Here is a 17606-nt window from a genome sequence, read left to right as displayed (position 1 = left end):
TGCTGGAAGGGGAGGGAGGGGCTGTCACAGTGGGTTCAACATTGGCCTTTCACCTCTTTGGATCAGGCTTCAAATCAAGCTCTGGCTGACGGTATGAAAGTCTTCTTTTTCCTGCTGGCTGTTCAGGTTCAATGTGACATGGGTTTGGGCTGCCTCAATCCATTTACTTGTGGGCACACAACTGCCCCTAATTTAGCAGGAGCACTCCCCTGCTCTTCTTCAAAATAGTGCCGCGGGATCTTTTGCGCCCACCTGAGAGGGCAGACTGGGGCCTCGGTTAAACGTCTCATCCGAAAGACGGCACCTCCGACAGTGCAGCGCTCCCTCAGCACTGCACTAGAGTGTCAGCCCAGGTTTTTGTGCTCAAGTCTCTGGAGTGGGTCTTGAACTCAGAGTGTTACCAACTGAGCCACAGCTGACACTCTAGTTCATTATGATGTCTATCTACCAACCAGGACATGAAAGGCCCATCAGGTAGAAGTAGCTGCCATGGAGCTGATCCTAACAATTTGATTTACAAAGACCAACGTGCCTGGTGCGGTGAACAATTTAAACAACCATTGTGTTCACTTAAGGTTGCAGCTTGAGAATGCCATGAGTGACTGTCAGGAAGACTTTGAGAGGAACTATGGTGGAGAAGAGCTCCCTGTCAGGCTCTGACAGTCACCGGCAGGAAATTCTGTGCAGTTTCTTCCCTGGGCCCAACCTTTCTGATTAACTCACCTTGAAGTAATGCTGTGTGACATTGAGACAGATTAACAAGCAGCTTCTGTCTGAGAGGGATTGGAAGCAACTGCCCTGGCTTCCAGATCTCAACACCTCCAATTGGAAAAACAGCATTATACACAGGAAAAGTATAAACTCATCATTGGACTATGGATGATGAATGAGGCTAAGGATTGAGATTATTTTTGTCCTGAATCTGCTCGGTTCTTTCCTGAGAGAGGCCTGAGGGAAACTGCAAGAAGCTTCTTTGTATGTTCAGGTTGGTCTTGAAGCACAGAAGGTGATTTAGATACGAGAATGGATTTTAACTTGAACTGAATTGCCACCGGTGTTTTGTTTAAATAATATAGTATACTTTGCTACGTATCGTTTGTGAAAGATGACACTTTATACCACACTTTCTAAGTTTGATGAGATAACAAAGCATAAATGCACGACTCATGTATAAAGTATAGACAATCCTATATTCTTTCATTTGCATATTGTGTCACGATCGGTAACCATAACATAACAGGTATCTCCTGAAACTTCTCAATAAAGCAAAATGCGGTATAGACAGGGAGCTTACGGGGATTGATGAGAAACAAGTTATAATATGATGGTGTGGAACACTTGTGAGGTCTATGCTCATAATCGCGACATCTCCCACCTGGTGTTTAGAAACCTGGTTCCCTTCTAAGTGGATTTGAATCAGGCTGGAGTAAAGTAAATCCCCTGCCCAGAGTACATGACGGTGAGGTGTTGGAAATGGAAAACAATTGTCACACTGGTCCAAGAGGAGGCGAACTGCTGAGGGTTGGGAAGAAAGAAAGAAAGACTTGCATTTCTCTAGCACCTTTCATGACCTCAGGACGTCCCAAAGCGCTTAAAAAAACAATGAAGTACTTTTTGACGTATGATAAATGACCAGATGATCTGTTTTTTGTGATGTTGGTTGAGGAATAAATATTGGCCCCAAGACACCGGGAAGAACTCCCCTGCTCTTCTTCGAAATAGTGCCATAGGATCTTTTACGTTTACCTGAGAGAGCAGACGGGGCCTCGGTTTAATGTCTCATCCGAAAGACGGCACCTCCGGCAGTGCAGCGCTCCCTCAGCACTGCAGGCCAAAGAAGATCAGTGTTCTGTAAACCTTTTTGTTTGAGAGTTATACATAACCTTCACCACCTTAACATGTATATAAGTTAAGTCCTCTGATTGGATAATTTAATTTTATTCCGAACATAAACGAATAATTGTTTGGATATTTTGAGATGGAATGAGAAATCCCTATGGCCAGGTAGATAGTACAGGCAACGGTGATTTTAACCCTACCCGATCAGCAGAAACCTGGTGGGTGGGCAGTTAAAATCGCCCCGGCTCTTATCTGTCCAAAAGCCGCCATGATTACAACACCTGTTATTTAACCTGCTCTCCTGAGCAGGTGGCAAGGGCAGGCGCCCGGAGCCAACAGGGTCCTTCTTTACATATGCATGTTGCGGCCCGATGACATCATTGAGACCCGACTGTAATTTTAACTCAGGCCTGAGCGGGGAATCCACCTGGAGTTAAACCCGGGCTCAAACTTAGGACTGACTTTTTGTGGACAAACACTTAACATGTTCATATGACATCGCTATGTCCAGAATTTTAATATTCAGTTTAAATAGGTTTGCCCCTGTGTTAAAATAAATCCTGGAGGAATTTCATACAGACGTCTTCAGTGTTTGCCTAGCTAATAGTAACGTCTAGCTTACAGACAGGTGCATGCAGCTACCATGCAGAGAAAATAACAATAATTTATTTCCCTTCCAAATTTCTTCCTTCCTCCCCTGACGGTCCTGACTCTTGCTGGGGTAGCATTTCATGACTGCTTCCCGGCGCCTACCCTAAGTGGCTATGCTTTGTACAAACGTCTGCACGGTGAATACTGGCTGATTAATCAACTGTGTGGGGCCATCACGTGCAAGCCCCATCCAGCCCCCATTACTCGTGTATAATTTCCACCAGGAGTCATTCGACAACCATTAGGAGCTGGTACACTCGCTTCACACTTCCCCTCCCTAGCTCGAGGAGCATGGCACCTTAGAGGATATCCTTCTCTGTTAATTGGGCACTAAACCACACATTAACTCTGCACCCTTTAAAATAATTGCCCATCATGCATTAAAAAAAAATCCATATCTTAAATAAAACTTTAGAGATAATTGGAAGGCATGGCTTTGACTAAGAAAATTAAATAGATGAGGTCAAATTGGAATTAAATATTGTTGTTACTAATTTAATCTTCTGTGGCAGCGTGTTTAGCTGAAGTGGGGTTAGAGGGCAGGGGATAATTGGATCAGGGCATGTAAATGTATTTCAGTCCACATTTTAAAGTCATTCAGCCTGTTTTTACACTTCCATTCTAAATTCCTGTGTCCGCATTTATAATGGAAAAACTGCCGATGTTATCGAGTACAAGTGCATAGTGGAGCTGCACACCAATAGAAACCAATATAAAGCAACCTGCATAGGTCGGAGTGCCAAATCCCGTTTTTAATTCCAGGTCCAGGTCTCAGCATAAACATAGACAATAGGTTCTAGTACATGCCAAGGATCAATAGTTAGGTAGCAATAAAGACCATCATTAGGCGGTTGGTATGTAAGTGGTTGCTTTACATTGGAAGCCTTTGAGACTAATTGTTATGTATAATCCACAACTTACTACTGTGGTTTTCCTGTCTGGGAGCTTGAGGTTTAGTGGAGCGATGTGAAATCTGCAGAATGACCGGATAAAGTGCCAAGATCCCAGTAATGGTTTAGATCAGTGTTGTTCACGAATGATGTGTGGGGAGCTACCAACTCAAGGATTACCTTGCCCGAGGGGTTCTCAGGGAATGCTGCAACACGTGGGGCTATGCCTGATATTCGCTACACAGTAGGCTCAGCATCTCAATCACATATCTGTGGACTAACACCAAGTGGAGACCAGGCACTTCCCACAGAAAAAAAGTGATAGGATGCACTATTAAATTGTTCTATGTTAATAGGGCACTCTCACTCGCTGCATGGATTTTGGGATAACCTGGCTTCCTGGTAGAATTCCCTTGGGGGAAAAATTCAGTTGTTTGCGCCTCCCATTAGCTCCTTAAGAGGGCGCTAACGGGGCACAAAGCAACTAGCGCCCGGGCGCGGCGATGTTTGCGCCGCTCGCCAAATTAACTAGACATTTTGCGGCGGCGCTAAACACTACCGCCACGATCTCCTGCGCCCGCAGATCATGACGTCAGTCGAGTGCGCAACGCCCCGTTAGCGCCCTGGACCGGATATTGAGTGGCGCCCCCTGCCTTACTGCCTGCCGATAGCAACGACAGGTTGAGGGGAGCGTTTTGCTGTCAGGAAGGGACTGGGAGAGCGCTATTTAAAGGCGACCGCTTCCTGCCTTTTTTTGTCGGTGACATTTTTGTACCACGCATTCTGAGAGAGAGAGAGAGACTTCTGGAGAGATTCAACGCTGTGTGAAGGAGTTTTGGGTACTGAGCAGCACTTTGCAGGTTCATTTTGATTTGCCCTTCCTTGCTTCGCCAGCGCTCTGAGGTAGCGCCTCGCTCCTCGGCCTTTGCGCCTTAAGACAGGTGTGAAGCGCCTGATTTAGCGCTCCAATCACCTCCAGGGGCGATAAAAGCCAAGTTTGCTGTCGGAGGCGATAATTAGCACCAGGCGCTAAACTTTGCGCACGGCCGATAATGGCGCCCCAAACGGGGCGATACTGAATTCTTCCCCCCTTGTCTTTTATTTGGTGTAGAAAGGGAACGAGCACTGAATCCCAGATTATTCACAGTCAGGGAAGGCATGTGTAGAGGTCCAAAGGTACAAAGTAACAGTGAGTCTGTAAAGAGCAACAAGGAAAGAAGAGATGGCCACAAATGGTGGTTCTTTGACAGTACTAGGAATACCATTGGTCTAACTTTTCTAATGCTCTTGAAACTATTATAGATATAAAGAAATCAAACATATTAAAAAACTGACGATCTTAATTAAAAAAAAATTAACATCGACATCAGCTAATAAAAGAAAAGGCTTGTATTTCTATAGCACCTTTCACGATCACTGAACATCCGAAAGCGCTTTACCGCCAATGAAGTACTTTTTGAAGTGCAATCACTGTGGCAATGTGGGAAACGCGGCTGTCAATTTGCGCACAGCAAGATCTCACAAACAGCAATGTGATAATGACTAGATAATCTGTTTTAGTGATGTTGGTTGAGGGATAAATATTGGCCCAGGACACCGGGGAGAACTCCCCTGCTCTTCTTTGAAATACTGCCATGGGATCGTTTACGTCCACTTGAGAGAGCAGACGGGGCCTCGGTTTAACATCTCATCCGAAAGACGGCACCTCCGACAGTGCGGCACTCCCTCAGCACTACACTGGGTGCATCAGCCTAGATTTTTGTGCTCAGGTCTCTGGAGTGGGACTGTGAACCCACAACCTTCTTACTCAGAGGCGAGTGTGCTGCCCACTGAGCCACGGCTGACACAAAAGGTATTTTATCTGAGTGACTTTAGAATAACAATGAAAGCTTCTTCTTTTGCACAGATCTTTGTGAAGTATTACTACGCTTTGTGCATTGCAGTAAGGAGCATCATGAAAACCACCACTATAAGCTGTAGTATGGACCTGTACAGGGACAATGAGGTCTGTGCCTACCATCGCATTAGTTCCATGCCAACAAAACACAAGGAGCACAAAAGCCGTCGGAACTCCATACCTCTGGCCCAAACTCCTAAAGGCAAGCACATGTTGGCATATCTCCCGAGGCTCTCGACGGACACAGGCCAATATGGAACGTTTTCAGTAAAGGTGGGCAAATGTACTTGAGGTATCACACATGCTCCAGTTAAAGGGGGAGCTGCCTTTGTTGTTGGGAAGAGAAATAGATGGACCAGCAGTGCATCATTTTCATTGCCAAGCCATTGTGAATTTTGACATGAATTGCTGAGTGTTTGACAAACAGGCCAAAGAAAGGCTCGCCACTTTTGAATAAAAGCAGTGCCCCTACCTTCCCACGCTGGCCTGGTGGATAAAGACACTGTGTGGTGCAGTACTGAGCCACACCAATTAGAAAATTCAATGCTCGACCTCCAATCCCTTAAATTGGCTGATCTGAACGGGGGCCACAGCTAAGACCTTACAACTGGGATCAATGCCCTGGGTTAGGGAAGGCAAAAATCAACTCCTGATCACTTTCTAATGTCCACTGATGGGAAGCGTGTGTAGGAGTGTTGTGTGAGGAGCCTGGATTGTGATGCCTATCAGCAGCCAATAGAAGGCCGATACCCACTGCCTCGACACACTGATTTGGCTGATGTATCAGAGGACATTCAGGAAACAGTACTCAACCAGAATTAGCATCTTCCTGAGAGCAATAGAGCAAAAGGGAGAAAGAACTGGAGAAAAGACAGTGACCCTTTCTTGTGTTAGGCTGTACGGTTCTTCTGGCTGCCCATCTCTCCCCTCGACACGGTGGGGGCGAGAGAGAACTTGGGCAGCAGCTTCAACATGGATGATAGCGAACTGGCAGCCCGTTCTACACCCCTCTCGACCTTCTTTTCAATCAAAGTTAATAGAGAAAGAAAATCGGGCGGGGTGTAAAACGGGATTCACCATGGCCCATTTTTCTCTACCGTCCGTAGAAACATAGAAGATAGGAGCAGGAGTAGGCCATTTGGCCCCTCGAGCCTGCTCCGCCATTTAATGAGATCATGGCTGATCATCCAAATTCAGTACCCTGTCCCTGCTTTCTCCCCATATCCCTTGATCCCTTTAACCTTAAGAAATATATCCAACTCCTTCTTGAATATATTTAATGAATTGGCCTCAATTGCCCTGTGTGGTAGAGAATTCCACAGGTTCACCACTCTCTGGGTGAAGAAATTCCTCCTCATCTCAGTCCTAAATGGCTTACCCCTTATCCTTAGACTGTGACCCCTGGTTCTGGATTCCCCGACCATCGGGAACATCCTTCCTGCATCTAGTCTGTCTAGTCCTGTTAGAATTTTATAAGTTTCAATGAGATCCCCTCTCATTCTTCTAAGACCGATTTCACCCCAGTAACTTTTACAGATTAAAATTATTGCACAGCATTTGAAGTTCCATAAATCTTAGATTCCAAGACTATATACTGCACAGAGCAGAACACTGTGATTTACTCATTGCACTTACAGCCAAATTTAGACCACAACGCATGATTTCCTAAAACATTTCAGGAGCGTTAGTCACCACTACTGTTTCCACATTGACTTTATGATTACTTAAAATTTGGATTGAGAAACTGGAATTGGTCAGAATGCTCCCAGCATTTAACAAATGTGAGAAAGCCCCTAATGGGGAAACCCCCCCCCAACAAGGTGGAAAAGAGGAGAAAAGAAAGAAAGACTTGCATTTCTGTAGCGCCTTTTATGACCTCAGGACGTCCCAAAGTGCTTTACAGCCAATCAAATACTTTTGAAATGTAGTCACTTTTGTAATGTAGGAAATGTAGAAAAGATCAGTACTGAAGTAGTGATTAATCAATACATTGCTCGGGTTTTAAAAGACCCTCTGTTGTAGGATAAAGCAGAGATGGTGGAAGATAAGCAGTTCTACAGCTTTGCGATGCTGGGAAAGGGAGAATTAGAGTGGGAGACAGTCAATCAGTCTCGAATTTAACATAACGATGATGGAGAAATTTAACTGGCAGGCATTAAACCATGACAGACACTTCATTTAGTGGACTCCAAGATGTTATTGAACTTAACTATTTCCACCTGATGCCTGATTCCTCTATGAGTCTGTCCAGCCAATAACTGAGACTGGGAAAGCCCCAGGTTGAATCATTTGTCCATGCTGAGATAGGTGGTGTCAGTAGGGGCATTGTAATTGGCCCCAGTGTTCTAGGATTGGAGAAGTCAATATTGACTTTGTGCAGAATGGGCGATATAGGATCAACTGCCCGTTACACATCTCTCTCGATTTTCATTTCCATTGAAGTCAATGGGAGAGATGTGTAATGGGAGGCTGATCCTATATCGCCTGTTTTACACTGTCATCCAAAGTCAAAGTTGCCCCCTGACATGAATCTTGTCATTCATGTAGAAATGACTTGTGGAATAATACTGGGTGGCCTGCTGGTGGCGCTGTACAGGGAGAGTATAAATACTCGGGCATGGGCCTAGCTTGCTCAGGACATTTTGTAAACAGGAACTAGTGAAGGACAACTAGACCTCCATGTTGTAAAACAGTTGATTAAAGCTTTGTTTAACGCTTAGACCAAGTGCCTAGTAGTTTTCTTACGTCACCCCCAATGTTTTTTTATGGGGGGTGGGGAAGGACAATTGTTAAGAAAAACGTAAAATATTTCAATAATTTCTCTCCTACAGCCAGAAACCAAGTTGATACCCACACTGAGAGAAACTCCGAAATCTCCACAACGTAGAGATTCCTCGGCTTCTAGGAGAACCAGCATTATTTCAAACTTAATGCCGTTGGTAAGCTGGAAGAGCTGTGAGACACAAACAACCAATGATGCTTCAGCTCTGCAGCGTGGTTCTAGTCCAGTCAAAAATCTCCAGCCACCTGCAGCCAACTCAACGGTCAAGCACAGGTTAAGTGTAGCCATCGACGTGGATGAGCGTCCCAGGCATCGGCGGATATTGACCAGTGGGATGGCTTTGCAAGACAGCAATACGAGGTGGTACCCAGTGCATGCTGGCAGCTTACCCAATCTTCCAAATCACACTCGGAATATACGGGCTTCAGCACGAGGTGCCTTATCTGTTCCGGGAACCCCCAAACAGCGATGCAAACTGATGGACGACAGCCGGCATCTCTTCAGTGTTGCACATCAGCGGCAGCGACAGCGTTATGTAATGAAAGATGGGAAATGTCAGGTGAATCTTGGACCCATTGAAGAGAAGCAAAGGTTCCTGGTTGACATTTTCACTACAATAGTGGACCTGAAGTACCGGTGGTTTCTCTTTCTCTTCATGATGTGCTACATTGTGACTTGGATGACTTTTGGATTTCTTTACTTCTTGGATTCATACATTCGAGATGACATTAACCATGTAGGTGAAGCTGACTGGAAACCTTGCTTCAATAATGTGGACGGCTTCGTATCTGCCTTACTGTTATCTATTGAAAGTCAAAGGACAATTGGCTATGGCTCTCGCATGGTGACGTCTAATTGTCCAGAAGGCGTCATATTACTGATAGCACAGTGCATTGTTGGTTCCATGATTGATGCCATGATGGTGGGCTGCGTGTTTGTGAAGATCTCACGGCCCAAAAAGCGAGCCGAGACTCTGAAGTTCAGTAAACATGCTGTGATATCGCTCAGGGACGAGACCCTTTGCTTGATGTTTAGAATCGGTGACCTAAGGGAAAGCCACATGGTTGATGCGAAACTAAGAGCCAAGCTCATCAAATCTAGACAAACAAAAGAAGGCGAATTCATACCTCTAGAGCAGACAGAAATTAACCTTGGCTACGACACAGGGAAAGACCGTCTCTTCCTGGTGGAACCCCAGACCATTACCCACCCCATTAACAACACCAGTCCCTTCTGGGAAATGTGTGATAAGTCATTGAAGAGGGAACAGTTTGAAATTATCGTGATCCTGGAAGGCATAGTAGAATCTACAGGTCAGTTACATCCTACCATTGAACTTCTTAAAGGTTCAGTGTGGAGCGCAATGTGGAGCATATGTGGGCCTATATTCCCTGGAGTTTGGAAAAATGAGAGGTGATCTCATTGAAACGTATAAAATTCTGAGAGGGCTTGACAGGGTAGATGCTGAGAGGTTGTGTCCCCTGGCCGTAGAGTCTAGAACTAGGGGTCACAGTCTCAGAATAAGGGGTCAGCCATTTAGGACTGAGATGAGGAGAAATTTCTTCACTCAGAGGGTGGTGAATCTTTGGAATTCTCTACCCCAGAGGGCTGTGGAGGCTCAGCCGTATATTCAAGACAGAGATCGATAGATTTTTTGACACTAGGGGAATCAAGGGATATGGGGATAGTGCAGGAAAGTGGAGATGAGGTAGAAGATCAGCCATGATCTTATTGAATGGCGGAGCAGGCTCGAGGGATCGTCTGGTCTGCTCCTGCTCTTAATTCTTATGATCTTATGAACTAATAATGTTGCACTGTTCTGTAAGATGAACAAACAAAATAACTAAGACCATAATTGATGAGTTTGCGCTTTATTTTGTGTTCCTTTACAGGAATGACCTGCCAAGCTAGGACTTCCTATAAAGAAGATGAGATTCTCTGGGGTCACCGGTTTGAGTGTTGCATCTCCCTGGAGAAAGGTGCGTTCCGAGTTGACTGTAACAAATTTGACAAGACATTCGAGGTCCAGATGCCACCGGGAAGCGCAAAGGACATGCAGGAGGCAAGAGAAATAGAGAAAAATTATCTTTCCACACTCAGTCTGAACTGGAACAGTCTGAAGCATTCCTGTGCCAAACAGCAGGGCTGTAATTTGACCGGGAATCACAATATTGCGGAGGAGAGTAACATGGACGTCGCGGAGAATAGCTGAAGGACGTGATTTTCTTGCAATCGTAAAAATGCCATTCTGAATTCAGGGGGACAAAAAAAGAATAAAAACACTTAAAACCTGCCAAGGATCAGCACAATAGTAGCTAATGTGATGTTGATTAAGTCCTTCAGAAAGAACTAGATAGGAAAGGAATTGAAGGTTATGGAGCTAAATGTAGACATAGGTGATCAAATATTCCATGGAACACGATCGTTGCAAAGGCTAAAAAACTGGCATCGGTGGAAACCAATGATTCAGGGTTGAAAAATGGATAAGTGGGGTAGGCAGATACTCTGAGTTTACACTTGATTAACCTTTGAGGGCCATTTTTGAAGAATTTTCCCTCGGGAGATTCGATGGGTGGGGTAGAGATCACAATAAGGTAGATGGCAAATGGTCTGTGCAAACATTGGGCCTGATGGGCCGAATGACCTTTCCCCTTTCCGTGCTTTCTTATATTTGAGTCTCTCTTCCCTGACTGAAGCTGCCTATTGTTCCTCCATATTGGGGTGTGATATAATAGTTGTTTTATGCTGTAGCTTTCAAGAGTTGACTTGATTCAAGCAATAAAGCCTAGCTCATTTTAAAGTTATCCCAGTTTAGAGAAGCAGTGAAGATGTTGTAATATGATGTATAACCTAGAATGGCTTCAAAATTCCTGGGCTCTGGAAGGGCAGAATGGTTGATTTCCACCTGGGGAGAGGGTGAGGGGAGGGGGCAGGAATTTGGGACAGAGCTAGGATTCCACCCCACTTGCAGTGATCCTATATATTGTAGTAGGGGGAACATAAGAACATCAGAAATAGGAGCAGGAGTTGGCCATTTGGCCCCTCGAGCCTGCTCCGCCACTCAATGAGATCATGGCTGATCTGATGGCCTCAACTCCACTTCCCTGCCCGCTCCCCATAACCCTTGACTCCCTTATCGTTCAAAAATCTGTCTATCTCCACCTGAAATATATTCAATGACCCAGCCTCCATAGCTCTCTGGGGAAGAGAATTCCAAACATTCACGACCCTCTGAGAGAAGAAATTCCTCCTCATCTCCGTTTTAAATGGGCGACCCCTTATTCTGAAACTATGCCCCCTAGTTCTAGATTCCCCCACGAAGGGAAACAACCTCTCTGCATCTACCTTGTTGAGCCCCCTCAGAATCTTATATGTTTCAATAAGATCACCTCTCATTCTTCTGAACTCCAATTATAGGCCCAACCTGCTCAACCTTTCTTGATAAGACAACCCCTTCATCTCAGAAATCAACCTAGTGAAATTTCTCTGAACTGCCTCCAATGCAAGTATATCCTTCCTTAAATAAGAAGACCAAAACTGTGGGGTGTGGTTGGATCCTCTGTCTGCCCCTCATTTCAAGGGGGTTTGTCTGGGTAGTTACCTCACGAATTCCATCCTTTCCGTCCTTAAAAGGCCTCAGAAAGCTCTTGCCAGTTGAGAGTTGGCTTGAGTCCTGCTGAGGCCTTTAAGAGGCCCCAAACCTTTATTGAAGCAAGGTAATCGATCTGGGATCAATTGCCTTCCCCAAGAGGTCCACTTACCCCATTGGCAGCAGAAGACAAGAAAGTACTCTTCCTTGGTCCCTGGCGGGCCTCCTCTCCGCCATTGAAGGTGCACGGCATCTCTCCGACATTCCGACTGATGGTTCGGGGTGGGCACCGATGAACCGCCCTTGCAGGCGCAATGCAACCCCCTGGGCGAAGCTAATGACCCTGCCCCTGCAATTTCAGGACTGGCTTTGGGCTGACATGGCACGGGCAAATGGGGGTTCCACGCTGCTGCATTAACGCAGGCAGAGCAAGCCCCCAGGAATTTCTGGGCCATTGTGCTCCTCTTCTTTACAATATTTTTGCTCCTTATTACAACACAATGTCCCCCTCGCTGTGGCTGTAAAGGTGTCTACATATTTGCCTGAATGTCCTCCTCTGTTGTAACTGTGGTTTGTGATGCTTGCGTATGATTTGTTCAGAATCAGATTATAGAGTGCTATGAACTGTATTCTAGGATTGCACCAGTATTAAATATGTACTGCTGAAAACAGAATCCATTTTATTCAATGATGTGATCTAGAGGTGGCTGTGAGTGAACTAATATAAATTTCTCCATTTAAAATTTCTTCTGTCTTACTCATGCCACTGAAATTATGACAGAACTTTGGGAGGATTGGCCTCATAAGGCACAGGAAGCTTAAGATGGTCTTCCCCTACCACCCCTCCCTCAGTCACAGGCCTTTCCCCCACCCTGTCCACAAAGAAGGATCGCCACATTTCAACCCTACGCTCCAAGGGTACCAGACTGATACCTGGGATGGCAGGAATGACGTATGAGGAGAGGTTGGGTCGATTAGGCTTATATTCGCTGGGGTTTAGAAGAACGAGAGGGGATCTCATTGAAACTTATAAAATTCTAACAGGACTAGACAGACTAGATGCAGGAAGGATGTTCCCGATGGCGGGAGAGTCCAGAACCAGGGGTCACAGTCTAAGGATAAGGGGTAAACTATTTAGGACAGAGATGAGGAGGAATTTCTTCACCCAGAGAGTGGTGAACCTGTGGAATTCTCTGCCACAGAAGGCAGTTGAGGCCAATTCATTAAATATATTCAAGAAGGAGTTGGATATATTTCTTAAAGCTAAAGGGATCAAGGGATATGGGGAGAAGGCAGGGACAGGGTACTGAATTTGGATGATCAGCCATGATCTCATTGAATGGTGGAGCAGGTTCGAGGGGCCGAATGGCCTACTCCTGCTCCTATCTTCTATTTTTCTAAGAGTCTTCGTCATCCCTTTGCCCACGTTCTAAAGTGTAGTCTTTCCGGGTTGATGTCCTCAAGGACTGCTTTCACCCAGTGGCGGGACATGGGTCCTTCCCCCCCCCCCCCTCTCCACGGCATTTATGTGGCTGGTCCAGTTGAGTTTCTGGTCAATGGCGCCCCCAGCATGTTGATGGCGGGGGATTTGGCGCCTATGGTCAGCACCATTTGCCCAACACAGATGGCGGCCCGTGATAAGTGCGGGCGGTCTAAGTGGCGGGGACTGTATTAGTAAAAGGTCATTTACAAAACCTTTCAATTGACCCCATTGTTTAGGATAACATGAGGCAGCAGGCAAAGCCAGAATGATTGAACAGCTTAGCTATTTTAGGCAGTGGGCTAATCAGGATTAGCACTGAGTGCGCGCCGATCTGTCCGTGCAAAGGACAATCTAGCTTTGCTCGCGGAGGCACTGCTTAAAGTGGTAGCACACACCTCTAAGTATTGAGCAGGGATTCAAACAGAGGAAGTGACACCCACAATCAGAGTCTTTGCAGAAAAACCCTGCTGAGCTTTCTGTGCAATGTCATTAGTTGCATTGAAGCTGCAACTATTCCACCAAAATGTCACAGAGAAAACCAACGCAAAACACAACACAGGCACCGAGCCACCGGAACTCCCTGCTTTATGTTCAGTTAGTGGAGACGAGTACATAGAATCGTAGAAATTTACGCCACAGAAGGAGGCCATTCGGCCCATCGTGTCTGCGCCGGCCGACAAAGAGCTCTCCAGCCTAATCCCACTTTCCAGCTCTTGGTCCGTAGCCCTGTAGGTTACAACACTTCAAGTGCATATCCAAGTAAAATCCAAGTATATACATGTATTTTGTTTTGTTTTTGAAGTTGGATTCTTAGATTTGAAGTACCTTACAATTCCAATAATGTGCCGCAGTTTCTGAAATGTACCGGGGAACGGTAGCATAGTGGTTATGTTACTGGACCAATAATCCAGAGGCCTCAACTAATGACCCGAAGACAAAAGTTCTAAATCCCACCATGGCAGCTGGGAAATTTAAATCTGGAATAAAAAGCTAGTATCAGTAATGGTGACCATGAAACTACCAGATTGTCATAAAAACCCAGCTGGTTCACTAATGTCCTTTAGGGAAGGAAATCTGCCGTCCTTGCCCGGTCTCCAGACCCACAGCACTGCGGTTGACTCTTAACTGCCCTCTGAAATGGCCCAGTGAGACACTCAGTTGTATAAGTGGCGGCTCACCACCACCTTCTCTAGGGCAATTAGGGATGGGCAATAAATGCCGGCCTTGCCAGCGACGCCCACATCCCGCGAATGAATTTTTTAAAATGTAGGCAGTAAAATCATAGTTTGCACTTACATTGAATTAGTAAGAAAGAAGTAAAATACAAAACGAAATTCAATTTTAAAAACAGCAGAGGCAATGGTTTGTGTATCAAGGAAACTTGCGTCTTGTAAACCAGGAATTGGGCTTGATTTCTTTGCATGTATTATCAATCAATGGATCAATCTTAACCCAGCGCTTTTTTCACAAATGATACTTTTAGAAGATTGTTGATGAGGGTATCCGGGTTTTAGATTCACAGGTTGCTGCTACACCGGAGGCACAGTCTTGGGACTGCTTCCTGCAAAGCAGCCTGTGACTCATCTGTGCAGCAGCTGAGGGCCACTGGCACCATCTGGTGGTTGCTATTGTACAGTACAGTTTAGCCGTTTCATCATTATCATATCATCATTATCATATATACCTGTATTCCCTTACATAGTATTTATACAGCACATTCTGGCCCAACTGGGCTATGTTTATGCTCCTCACGAGCCCCCTTCATTCATCGCACCCTATCACCCTATCCTTCGATTCCTTTCTCCTTCATGTGTTTATCTAGCTTCCCCTTAAATGCACCTGTGCTATTTGCCTCAACCACTCCCTGTGGTAGTGAGTTCCACATTCTCACCACTCTCACTGGGTGAATAACTTTCTCATGAATTCCTTCTTGGATTTATTAGTGACTATCTTATATTTATGATTTTGGATTCCCCCACAAGTGGAAACATCTTCTCTACATCAACCCGATCAAATCCCTTCATAATTTTAAAGACCTCAATCAGGTCACCCCTCAGCCTTCCCCTTTCTAGAGAAAAGAGCCCCAGCCTGTTCAGTCTTTCCCGATAGTTATAACCTCTCAGTTCTGGTATCATCTTTGTAAAATTTTTTGGCACCTTCTTTTTGTGAAAATAAAAATGGGGAGAGATATAAAACGGGCTGCCGATTCACGATCACCCCTTTTACCCTATTGCACAAAAAGGGAAAGACTTGCATTTCTATAGCGCCCTTCATGACCACCAGACGTTCCAAAGCTCTTCACAGCCAATGAAGTACTTTTTGAAGTGTAGTCACTATTGTAATGTAGGAAACGCAGCAGCCAATTTGTGCACAGCAAGCTCCCACAGACAGCAATGTGACAATGACCAGATCATCTGTTTTAGTGATGTTGGTTGAGGGATAAATATTGGCCAGGACACCGGGGAGAACTCCCCTACTCTTCTTCGAAATAGTGCCACGGGATCTTTTACATCCACCTGAGAGGACAGACGGGGCCTCGGTTTAACGTCTCATCCGAAAGATGGCACCTCTGACAGTGCAACACTCCCACAGTACTGCACTGGGAGCGCCAGCCTAGATTTTTGTGCTCAAATCTCTGGAGTGGGACTTGAACCCGCAACCTTCTGACTTAGAGGCGAGAGTGCTGCCCACTGAGCCAATGGCTGTCAAAGTCATAATTATTCCCATGGTGTCTTCAGGAAGCCAACTATGTATCTTCAGAGACTTTGTGCCTTGGTGCATTCCCACAAGGGGAGATTCAGGGAAACTTCTGTCTATTTCTGTCTTTTTAAATCAATTGCAGAGGTGTTCTGAGTTTAAAAGAAAGACGTAAGCTTATATACCACCTCATCGCAGCTCTCAAAAATGCCCCAAATTGCTCGATACAATTAATTAATTTAAATTGTGGTGATCGATGGCCCCGTTAAGCTGCGTGGCGGGCTGGAGGTCCCGCGCAGCCGGCTCACCTGCTTCGAAATGGAAAAATTGTGCATGCACGGAAATTTGAATGGGCCCCGCACCCCCAAAACAAAATTAGAGGGAATATTGGTGGTGACTATTGTCATGTAGGCAGAATAGAATAGTCACATTGTTGAGCAGTGCACATACAGGGGACTCGCATCATACTTGGGCTAAGATTGCTCGAAGCTGACAAGTGGCTGTTAAGAGGAGAAATACTCTCTTGAAACACGTGCAAAAAAAAGGATTAAAATGTTAAGGAACATAGATAAAAGTACACTGCAAATTAAAATATGTAATCCCATTATAGCACTAATCTGAGAGATGTGACTAAAACAGGCCATTTTCATTCTTGATCCAACTAATCCACAAAGAACATAATCCTAAATCCAAATCACACAGATCTGGAGCAAGCAAGTGCAGTTGGAGCTTTTAAAAGTCCTCATTGAATAAATGTGCTTATTCTTCATTAATCCACTGTAACACTAAACAACTAAGCAAGGGATTTCTCTGGGTCAGCGGTGCAAAGCGAATCACTACCACCGAATTATGAAGAGTTTAACGAGAGAGGAAAAGGTACAAAGGGCTTCTAATCTGCACCTTTAATCCCTGCAAAATGGAGGACAAAATCGTCTGAAAGGAGGTGAGCAGCAGCTTCGGTGAAGACATGCAAAGTATTAAAAAGCCTCTGTACCATAGCTCAGACCAATAAACCATGATGATTTAGAAATGTTTCGAGTATATTTTGCACTGCACCTGAATTATACAAACAGAATGTTTAATGGCAAATCGTTGACTTACTTGTGGGGTAAAAACAACACTGAACAGTTAAAAAAGAAAGAAGGAAAAAAAGAGAGAAAGTGAGAGAGAAAGAGAGAGAGAAAGAAAGAAAGAAAGAGGCCTGAATTTATATGGTGCCTTTCATGAAATCAGGATCTCCCAAAGTGCTTTACAGCCAAAGAAATACTTTTGTAGAGTAGTCACTTTTGTAATGTAGGAAATCTGGCAGCCAATGTATTCACAGCAAGCTCCCACAAACAGCAATATGATAATGGCCAGATAATCTGTTTTAGTGATTTTGGTCAAGGGACAAATATTGGCCAGGGCACTAATAAAATGCAACTACCATTTAGGAAAACACTGCGTTTATCTGAGTGGGTTCAAGGAACTTGCAATGCCCCTTAACGTATGTCTGGCTGATGGGGCTAACTTCCCAGCATGCTCAGTGAACAAGACATAGGGGGAAAAATTCAGTTGTTTGCACCTCCCATTAGCGCCTTAAGAGGGCGCTAATGGGGCGCAAAGCAACTAGCGCCTGGGCGCGGCGATGTTTGCGCCGCTCGCGAAATTGACCAGGCACTTTGCGGCGGCGCTAAACACTACCGCCACGATCTCCTGCGCCGGCAGATCGTGACGTCAGTTGAGTGCGCAACGCCCCGGACCAGATATTGAGTTGCGCCCCCTGTCTTACCGCCTGT

The 17606-nt window shown here is 45.2% G+C and overlaps 1 protein-coding gene across 5 annotated transcripts; it reads left to right on the top strand.

Moving 5' to 3' along the window:
* Positions 1-754: 754 nt before the first annotated feature.
* Positions 755-12362, top strand: LOC147100280 (G protein-activated inward rectifier potassium channel 4-like). Of its 5 annotated transcripts, none has more exons than XM_085967808.1 (4): positions 755-975; positions 5287-5550; positions 8109-9372; positions 9952-12357. In XM_085967808.1, exons 2-4 carry the CDS (start codon positions 5335-5337, stop codon positions 10269-10271), a joined length of 1800 nt encoding a protein of 599 aa, XP_085823934.1. In that variant the 5' UTR covers positions 755-975; positions 5287-5334; the 3' UTR covers positions 10272-12357. The 5 variants fall into 5 exon arrangements, with proteins under 5 accessions (XP_085823934.1, XP_085823933.1, XP_085823931.1 ...); XM_085967807.1 differs by having other exon boundaries at positions 755-985; positions 5324-5550; XM_085967805.1 differs by having other exon boundaries at positions 755-985.
* The last annotated feature ends 5244 nt before the right edge of the window (positions 12363-17606 follow it).

Source organism: Somniosus microcephalus, chromosome 26, assembly GCF_052327205.1.
Source record: "Somniosus microcephalus isolate GS21.2 chromosome 26, FLI_Smic_1.0, whole genome shotgun sequence".
NCBI classification, from domain to species: Eukaryota; Metazoa; Chordata; class Chondrichthyes; order Squaliformes; family Somniosidae; genus Somniosus; species Somniosus microcephalus.
Note: the sequence above shows the minus strand (reverse complement) of the source record. Positions and strands in the feature narration are given on the sequence as shown.

Bases quoted from the DNA above. Each gene is read 5' to 3' on its own strand.
- LOC147100280 (XM_085967808.1), top strand. From the start codon at position 5,335: ATGAAAACCACCACTATAAGCTGTAGTATGGACCTGTACAGGGACAAT. The intron at 5,551-8,108 runs GTGGGCAAATGT...TCTCTCCTACAG, and splicing joins ATGGAACGTTTTCAGTAAAG to CCAGAAACCAAGTTGATACC. The intron at 9,373-9,951 runs GTCAGTTACATC...GTTCCTTTACAG, and splicing joins AGGCATAGTAGAATCTACAG to GAATGACCTGCCAAGCTAGG.